Source organism: Solanum stenotomum, chromosome 11 (genome assembly GCF_019186545.1).
Source record: "Solanum stenotomum isolate F172 chromosome 11, ASM1918654v1, whole genome shotgun sequence".
NCBI classification, from domain to species: domain Eukaryota; kingdom Viridiplantae; phylum Streptophyta; class Magnoliopsida; order Solanales; family Solanaceae; genus Solanum; species Solanum stenotomum.
Genome location: NC_064292.1, coordinates 39,531,134 through 39,541,789, shown reverse-complemented (window position 1 = coordinate 39,541,789; position 10,656 = coordinate 39,531,134). Strand labels below are relative to the sequence as shown.

Genomic DNA, 10,656 nt, shown 5'->3' with positions numbered 1-10,656 from the left:
TAGCGCGTTTTGGGTGAAATCTCTTCTGTAATTCTCTAGTTTTTGTGCAATCTTGATTTGTTGTTGCTTGTTGTTTGGCACTTGTTTTGTGGCCAATTTTGGAGAACAATTTTGTAACTCTTGGTGTTTATAGTGGAGCTTTTGGTCCTGTGGTTTTTTACTCTTCACATCGAAGGGTTTTCCACGTAAATCGTTGTGTCTTGTGTGATTGGGTTATTCTTATCTTGTTGCTTTAGTTTGATTGATATACTTGCTGTCCATTCTTCAATTGCTTGATTTGGTTTGTCTTCTATTGGTTCAAATTGAAAGGGAAAGTTTAGATTTGGGTATTATTCCGCTGCTATCCTGTCTGACGTTCTTGTTAGTATCTTGTCTTTCCCAACAAATATTTCACGCACTATTACTTGCAAGGTTCGATATTGTTACAGGGAAGCCAACCAATTGCAGATGCCTTGGCAAAATGAAGTATTACAAATGAGGAGTTGGTTATTTTTGCACATGCTCAGCTACCATCGATAGCCATCGGACCTTACAAACTTGATCTCACACAAATGGAGTTCGTAAGGCGTAAGTAGAGGAAGAATTTTATTGTATAGAACTGATCCAGTTGAGACGTTATAGCTAATTTTCTATCACGCTAGACTTGTAAATTTGTGCAAAACTTGTATAGTTTTTGTTAGAACCTTAGTTTTTGCGAAGCAGGTATTGGAACAATGGACCCAGTTTAAGCTCTTCTTAGCTTTATAATTTTATTCATCAATATAAAGGTCTCACCATCCTACGGTTATAATTTTTTTTATAAAAAAAAAAAGATACAAGAAATGATGATGTAGAGTCAATTGGCTTCAATTTTATTGATAAAAATCAAATCATTTGGCTATTCACCATTTGAGATTTCTAGAGATTAATTAAGAGAGATAAGGAAATAGTGAATGATTTATGGGACAAGTACTAGTTGAGAGATTGAGGAAAACGTTGAACTCTTAAGAGGAAAGAAAGAGAAGGAAAAAATGTAATTTCTAAAATAGAAAATTAATTAGAAATAAATTGGTAACCTGCCATAGCAAGTCAACATTAGCCGATACTGTAAAAAAAGATACACTAACGATGCACAAAACTCAAACTCTAATAATATGGGTAATTTTCTAACAAACCGTTAATAAATGAATTTTTAATGAAGTGAGAACATGAACACAAGTACAATTATGTATATGACATGGGAGTTCATGAATACTCATCTGTTTCAATGCATGGAACCTATTTACTCTTTAATTCATTTTAAAACAATGATTTCATTCTAAATTTAAATTAATTATTTTATTCTTTTTAAAATCACACAAATATTATGTCATATTTAAGATCATATTTTTTTAGAAGTTTTTAAAACCACATATAAATTTTGACATATTTAAAAATCTTCATTTTCGTTTGAAATTTTGTGTCCATACAAAATATGTTTACAAAAATTGAAACAGATTGAGTAAAGAATGAAGTTGATTTCATGAAGAATATATGAATACTAGAAAACTTATTCGTGCTTCGCGTGGTTAAAAAATGATATGATGTCAATAATATTATTAAAATATGATATAGATAGAAGAAATATTTATAATATGTCCATATATATTATATATATCCCGATGTATAAGTGATTTCACAAAGAGAAATGTTTGTCAGTAGTTTTATGACTTCCAACAAAATCATAAGTTGTTATTTTGGACCAAAAAAAATTATAAACTTACAATAATAATAAATAAATTGTCTAAAATATAAAACAAAGAAAATTGTGGAGAGAATATAAATAAATAAATAATGCAATGTCATTCTTATAATCTTAAATATTAAGAAAAAGAAGAAAAAAAATATGAAATTAATGCACAATTTTTCAAACTCTAATGTGATCATCTCTAAAAATTCTTACAATGTCTTAATTTATAGACATTTAGATTTTTACAATAAAGAATAAATATGAATGTAGGAATAGTCATTAACACAATTTTTTTTATTATTACTTAATAACAACAACAATAATAAATAGAATTATAATGAAAATAAATAAATAAATAAACAAATAGGATTCTTGGCCAAAGAGAGGTGTCGATTTTATTCAACTCATTGTTGTTCTTTTTCCTCTTATTTTTCGTCATTACTTATCTGAATAACTATTCATATTTTTAATTTTGCCTCTATCCTTTATTGTAGTATTTGTTTTATATTTTATTAAATTTTTTCTTCTTTTTCTCTTTTCCTTCCTCTATCCTACTTAATAGTAATTTTTTATAGTAACAAAAACACATCTTTCTTAGGGTGTTAATCATAAAAAACATAAATGGTTCTTTGTACTGTAAAAAAAATATAATAAAAAAGGTCGTATTTCAACATTTGATATATATTTAAAATTTCTAATCTACCAACAATAATGTTTGAACCTTGATGGTAATTAGCAAAAGACAAAGTTACAGTAATCAATTTCTGTCTAACGAATGTACAAACAAAATGCTCTTACCTTCAAAATTTAAGAAATTACATAGAAAGAACACAATGCATATACCTTCATTACGACCTTAATCATAAGAAAATATATTTTTTTTAAAAAATATTAATGAATCAATGCACAATTTTTGAGCTCTTGTCAACACTCCCTTTGACTAACTAATCAACATCTAAGAGTCCTCTTTATTGAGTCTACATTTATTACAATATCAAACCATGGAAAACACGACTTCAAATATGAAATAAAAAGGATAATATTGAGTAGGAGTTTCATGAAATAAAAAATTATGATTTTATATGGACAAAATAGAGGAATCTTTAAAAAAAAAATTGTTCTATAATATTGTTGAACATTGGTAAGTAGTTAGTATTATACACACAAAGTTACAATAACTAATTGCATCTAAACAAAAATACAAACTTGCAATAATGAAAAATTATACAAATTCAAACTAAAGAAGTTACATGGAGAAAACACACACATCTTCCTTAGAATCTTATCATGAGAAAATAGATAAAAATACGAATACAAAATAAGTGCCACACTTTTTTGAGCTCTTGGCAGACACTTTTTTTGTCAAATTAACCAACATTCAAGAGTCTTCTTCATCGCGTCAAGTTAACACATGGATTTGATAATAGAATAATACTACAAAGAACAATAAATATAAAAAATAATCTTGAGTTGAATTTTCATGAAACAAAAAACTTGTGAATTTATATTGACAAAAATGGAGAAATATCATAAAGTATCTTAAATTTTATAATTTAATTGTTGGGGGTTATGAATATGAAAAATTAAAAGTCATGATATTAATTATATTATTAAGAATAGAAGTTTAATAGATATAAGTTATGAAGGTGAAACTTTAAAAGCAAATAAAGAAGGAAAAACATAAATAAAAAAAGATAAAAGGAAGACCTTTACACTAAATAGAGATATAAATTTCTTTAATTGAAATAAATTTAAAAAAAAAATAAAAAAGAATAAAAAAAGGAAAAGAAGTGACTTAAGGAAATGTTATATATGTCATAAATGATGATATTTGGGTAACAAAATTGTAAATTTTTTAAAAATAATATAGAAATATAAATTTCTTGAATTGAATAAATTAAAAAAAGAAGTAAAAATGAACTAAAAAGGGGGAAAATAATTTAAAGAAATGATATAAATATCATTAGGAAAGAAATTAAAATAGTAAAAGAAGACAATGAGAAATTGTAACATCTCGCAAATTGAAATAACTAGGAAGAAGTTAAGAATTTGGAAATAATCATTTTTGGAAAGAATTGAAATCTGGAAAATTTGTCAAGTATGTTAAGTTGAGTTTTTAGTCAACTTCAAACGAACATGACTTCTAGCTCAGGATGAGTTAGGTGTCGTTCCAGATATCGTAGGAAAGATCTTGGAATAATTTTTCCAACGCCACTGAGTTTATGCGATTCCGAGTTCGTATGAGTGAGTTATGCCCATTGGAAGTTGGGCTGTTCAAATAAGGAAAGTCCAATCCGGATTTTGGAAGGGTAGTTTGGTCTTTTCCATACACAACTTAATTAATTCGTTTTTGGTAATTATTTTAGGGTCTAAACTGATGGTATTCAGTTTACACTTTTGAAAAATAGAGTTAGGGTTTTTGGAGAAAGAACGCAAGAGGAGAAGAGAGGAGAAGAGAGGAGAAAAGAGCCAAGATCATCGTTCGTAAGGATTTCGCTTGTGGATTTCGTCAAGGGGTGATCCCTACGAGGTATGTGAGATAAAATAGTGTTGGGTTAGTTCACCCACGCGCCAATCATGATTCAATTCAGCAAAGTATATTAGATTTGAACGTAAATCCTTTGAGTTCTTGATGAAATTCATTTGAATTCTTGTGGGTTGTGTTGTTGAAGTTTTCTTGAGATATGATTCATGTTTTCGGGTGTAATTTCGAGTTAAATCTTGTATATATTGATGGTATAGTTGATTCTAAGTGTTTGGGGAAAGAACTAAGTTGAAATAAGGGGTTTAGAGATGAAAAACGAAGGAGAAAAGTTAGAGTTTACCTGGGCAGGGGCCTGAGGTGTCGCCCCTTTCAGAGCCCCAAGAGAGGCTCTCTAAATTTTGACCTCTGGGGCGCTGCGCCAGCCAGAGCGCCCCAAGTCACTCTCTGAATTTCAAGGGCTGGCGCCCTGCGCCTCTCAGAGCTTCAGGGACACCAGTTCTTCCCATTTCTTCTCCAACTTTTCGTACTAGTTCCTTAGCAACGTACCTATGTTTTTTAGTTGATTCAAACACTCTAAGGTACGTCTAAACATCATGAAATCATCCATAAACATGAGATCATGAACCTTGAATCCATAATTCAATTCAAGTCTAGAAGTTAAGAATCAAGTCAAGGGAAGTTCATATAGTTTTCAAAAGTCTTTCACAAACGTTTTAACTTTGTTCTAAGACTTAAGTTTCAAGTTAGCAAAGAGTAAAGAGTTGAGTTCATTTCTCCAAAAGTTATAAGGAACTAAGTATTCCCAAGAGTTTAAAATGTTTTCACATTTGAACAAGAAAGGGAAATACCGATTTCCAAGAGAGCTTTTAAGCTAAGTTTTGAGTAATTATCTCAAACCAAAGAAAGAAGTTTTGTTTTAAAACATATGAGCTAAGTATATTTTTGGGAGTAGTATTGAGCACCGATATGGGGACGCGAGTTCATATTAACTCAAGTCTTCATAAACCATGTAGCCATCATGGGTAGTAAAGGATCATACTTTTTAGATGACTCCTTAAGTGCTTTTTAGCATAGACTAGTGGATCCATTTAGTTAAGGCATTCTATATAAAGGCAAAGTATAAGGACAGTTCTGGCAACGTGGGCAAGACGTTTCACCACTTAGTCTCATAGTGGTGGTTGTCGGTTAGAGAAACTCCCACAGAAACTATATTACTTTATTATATGAGTAAAGTTGAGTTTGTTATTGCATTTTCTTTAACGAACTAAGTTGTTTCTATTATTTTAAAAGCTTTCTATATATTGCATGTGTTTTATTGCTTTATATTGAGTTGAGTTATTCAGGAGTTGAGTAAAGTCAAGGTACGTGTTTCTTTCAAATTCTTTTCAAGCTTATGTTATGTTTAGCATTCCACTCGCATACTCATACATTCAATGTACTGATGTTAGTTGGCCTGCATCGTTTCATGATGCAGACACAGGTAACCAGGATTATCATCCAGCACCTCGTTGATCCAGTTGAGCACTCAGAGTTTGTTGGTGAGCCTCCTTGCTTTCCGGAGGTCTCCGTTTTACATTGCTTTCTAGTATCCAGTTGTTAGGATGATCGGGGGTCTTGTCCCAACATCCCTCTTTGTTTTAGAGGCTTCATAGACTGATAGTATAGTTCTTTAGTCTTATTCATTTCAGTTGTATATGTTTAAGACTTGAGTTGCCATTTTCGCTAAGTTATTATCTCTTAAGTTATTGCATGAGTTATGTTTCTTATGTTTAAGTCTTCCGCTGAGTAAGTAAGTCAGGCCAAGGGTTCGCTTGGGGCCAACAATGGTTCTCGAGTGTCAGTCCCACCCAGGGTGTAAGCTCGGGGAGTGACAGAAATATTAAGGGAAAAAAATAATAGCATTAATGATAAAATAAATTAAATATGACTATTGATAAAGAAAGAATTAAATGTGTCTATCTTTAATATTTAGGTGAATTTTTTGTATTTTAAAATTTGAAAAATGGCCAAAAAACATCACAAAAAGATAAATAATTTTCTAGCCCTTAGAAGCATGTCACATCAGCATCTCTAACATATATATATATATATATATATATATATATAGATTCTCTATGTATGGATGGGTAGCGAAGTACTAATAAATGAGTAAGAAAGAGCATGTAAATTAATACTATGGAAAAACATTGGTAAGTGTAAATAAAAAATTGGAAGTATGACAGATAATTGACATGTCTATTAAGAAAATAATGATTGGCATAGTAAGTTTACTATTTTATCTTTATTAATTATGACATAATCGATTAAAAATTTAAAATTTTCAAGAAATTCTACATTTTTCAAAGTAACTAATTAAGGGTATAATAGATAAAAAGAATTGTCCTTTCTTGATTTGTCAAAATGGACAAGTAAAAAGTGACAATTAAAAAAAAAATTGGACAAGTAATTAGGGACTGAGGAAGTACTAAAACAAGAAACAAGACAATTTATTTCCAATATATTTCTACCTTTTCTGAAATCATTCATAGTCAAGTATTTACTTATAAAATAAACATAAAAATATGTGATTTATTGATTCAACAACTTAGGATATTTTGATACATTATTATTAATTATGTTTCAGTCATTTTGTAAAATTGTATAAGAGTTGAAGAAGTTTTGATAGTTTCTACAAATTTTAAGATTTTTATGTTTATGAGAAAAAATAATATGTAACTTAAGAAATTCAAATTAAAATTTTAACTTCAGATCAATGGGTCAATACTGTAGGGGTGTTCGTGGTTCGGTTATTGGTTAAAACCAGTCTAGTCGGTTTTTAAAATTTCTAAAACCAAACCAAATCAAATCAAACGTTAAAAAATAAACATCGGTTTGGTTATTGACGGTTTGGTTCAGTTTGGTTTAGTTTTTCTAGGTTTTTTCAGTTTGAAAGTAATAAAATTTTGAGGACATACATATCTTGATAGAAAAAACATCCAATACATGAACAATCCACAGAAAAACTATTGTTGGTTCAATTAAGCAATTAAGCAATACTAGAGTTATCATTATACGAACAAAGTTATTCAATTAAAGAGAAAGTGTGACTATCTTATGAAAGGTATGGTAGGTAATATTTTTTAATGGACTTACGATTGTAATTGGGCTAAAATTTAGTGTTAGGCTTGAGAAAATGGTAAAGTTAAAGACTTAAATTACTTAAAATTTAACAAAATATTTATATTTTATTTATAAATAATTATAAAATTTATATATCTAATTTATCGGTTCAGTTTGGTTATTTTTGCAGTTGTTTTTTAGTAAAACCAAACCAAATAGTACAGTTTTCGAAATTTAAAAACCAAATCAAACTAAATATTTGTTTTTTTAAATCTGTTTGATTCGGATTGCGGTTCGATTTGATTTTTTAACCATAACCATGAACAACCCTAGTCAAGAGTACCACACACAAAATCAAACAATAATATTGTTATAAAGTGAGTAATTCCTAAAAAAGTAGGTAATTATAATTATATTACAAATATTGTTACAATAATAATTAGTATAGTTTCTGAAAAAAACAAGAAACCAACGCGTGAAACTTGTTATATATAATTATGGTAACAGTTCATACTTCCACAACATGTATTAGTTCCTCGTAATTTTCTTTTCTTTTCTTTTCCATATTTCATTGCTATTCTCATACAACTAAATCACATTAGTTAATTCTGAAGCTTTGATTCATCTCCTAAATTTATTAATTTTTTCTTCCTTCTTTTGGTGGATCGAGTAATCTGAATTTATGTTAGGTTCTTCGAGTTTTATATGAATTAGAGAGGAATGACGACAGCATAATTTTCTTTTCATTACATACACTCTGTATTTTCTTGAAGGGGCAGATAATGGGGAGATCAAAAATCAAAGTGGAACTAATTCAAGATCACAAGAAGAGAATGACAACTTTAGTGACACGGAAAGCTGGCTTAGTCAAGAAAATTTCGGAACTCTCAATACTTTGCGATATCAAAGCATGCATGATCATACATGAAGGAAATAATCATCAATTGTGGCTGAATGATCCAAATGAAGTTATAGAGCTAATAGATCTCTACAAAAACCAACCATTCCAAGGCCGAAGCAAAAGGGGTAAGACCTTGTCCAACTATTTCAAAGATGATGAAAAGAAAAGGGCTGAGATCAAAGTAGAAAAGGATCCTCCCACTTGGGATTCAAGATTTGACTATTTCGAAAATGATGAAAAGAAGAAGGCTGCGATCAAAGTAGAAAAGTATCCCACTTGGGATTCAAGATTTGACTATTTATCTCAAAAAGAATTACAAAATCTTGCTGGTGTTGTTGAGATTAGAATGGACAAGGCAAAAGAAAAACTCGAATTGTTGAAGAGCATGAATGTTCATATTAGAAGTTCCTCACTATCTCATCAACAAATATGGGACTACAACTTGATGAACCAAACATCTCTATGGCCTATTTCTAATGTGAATTCTTTCACCGATTACAACAACTTCTTTCAATCAAGTATTCCAATTAGTGGTGTGAATTCAATGGGAGCAGGGATGGATAATGGGCTTCTTACTATTGAGGATTACCAATTTTGCAATGCAAATTATTCTATGATGAATGAGGCTGAAAACTGGTCGGCAAATGATGGAATTGGTCCAAGTTCCACAATGCAGCATATGACAAATAATGGAGTTGGTTCAAGTTCGACAATGCAGCCTATGGGGAATAATTATGGGATTGGTTCAACTTCGACAATGCAACTTATGGGGAATAATGGAGTTGGTTCAAGTTCGACAATGCAGCCTATGGGGAATAATTATGGGATTGGTTCAACTTCGACAATGCAACCTATGGATCAGTACCCTTTCATATACAATGATTCTACTCGTGATATTGGTTCAAGTTCGACAATGCAGCCTTTGGGGAATAATTATGGGATTGGTTCAACTTCGACAATGCAATCTATGGATCAGTACCCTTTCATATACAATGATTCTACTCGTGATATTGGTTCAAGTTCGACAATGCAGCCTATGGATCAGTACAATGACTCTACTCATGATACGTCTTATGGATTCATGTAGATTTTAGTTTTGATCATCAATATAGTTAGTTAGCAGTTCCTCTTTTGTTTACTTTTGAAGCTGTTGGAGTAAACATATTAGGAACTGTTTTTTTATGTAACGTCCTGTATATTGGTCGATAGAATTCAATAGAACCTTTTTGATGAAAGACAACGAGGACAAAAGTAGTGGAATGTGAAGTAAAATTTGAGCAAATTGATAAGCTAATTTGTAGTCCAAACTCCTCAAATCATTGAAGGGAACTTCAGAAACCATCATATATAATACTTGAAAAATAATGTCATGTTGGTGTGCAAGTAGTTGAAGTGGGAATGGACACATACATTATGGGTGTGTTTGGTATGAAGGAAAACATTTTCCAATCTTCTCATGTTTGGTTGGGTTAAATATTTTGGAAAATGTTTTTCGAATCAACTCATTTTTCTCAAATTTAAGGAAAATTATTTCCCTTCAAAACTTAAGGAAAACATTTTTCAAAACTCTCTTCCAACTTCAAATTACAATTATTTTTTTGTTGAAAAAATCAATTTATTTTGGCCCTACCCTCAAACCAGCCCCCCAACCACCCCCCACCCCCCAAAAAATAAAAATTTTAAAGCTTGTTTTTAAATTCAATTTGTTTACCCCACCCTCACCCCTACCCCCACCCCCTCCCAAAAAAATATTAAAAGTTGTTTTTAAATGATATTTCTGATTTCAATTTTTTATTTTTTTACCCCCTAACCCCTAACCCCTACCCTCGCCCCCCACCCCCCTCCCCGACCACCCCCTACCACCACCCCCTCCCAAAAAAATATTAAAAGTTATTTTTAAATGATATTTCTAATTTCAATTTTTTATTTTTTTACCCCCTACCCCCCTCCCCGGCCACCCCCTACTGTAAGATCCCGTACTTTTCTCTAATCGTGCATAATATATGTGGCGTAGTATGGCATGATTATATGAGGTGCTTATGACTTTGTATCATACATTGGAGATTAAGATTGCAAGTAGGTGGCAATATCAAGGAACTAAACTAAAGTTTTAGGTCAAAGGGACCCCTCAAACAAAGTTCATGATAAAAGAAATGGCTCGGGTAGAACTTCGCCTGTTTGAAAGGTTTAACTTGTCCCATACCTTGTGGATAAGCCTATGAGTGTAAAACATGCTAAGAATAGTGTGTTATGAGGTATTATAATAGCACAAGGGTCGTATGTTATGTTTGGAAGTCAAGAAAATTAGTGAAACTAAAGTCGGCTAAAGTTATCGAAGTTTCTATAATAATATTTTCTTAACTTTGGGTCAAATGTCTTGGATGTTTTCTCCCAATATACAATTAGTTAGAAGGCCTATCATCTATTAAATCGAAGGCCTACGAGTCTAGTATGCAACGTATA

At 30.9% G+C, this 10,656-nt stretch overlaps 1 protein-coding gene across 1 annotated transcript; it reads left to right on the top strand.

Moving 5' to 3' along the window:
• The first annotated feature begins 8,074 nt into the window (after window positions 1-8,074).
• Window positions 8,075-9,280, top strand: LOC125845902 (MADS-box transcription factor 14-like). The gene has a single exon (XM_049525391.1). The coding sequence runs from the start codon at window positions 8,075-8,077 to the stop codon at window positions 9,278-9,280; it is 1,206 nt and encodes a 401-aa protein (XP_049381348.1).
• The last annotated feature ends 1,376 nt before the right edge of the window (window positions 9,281-10,656 follow it).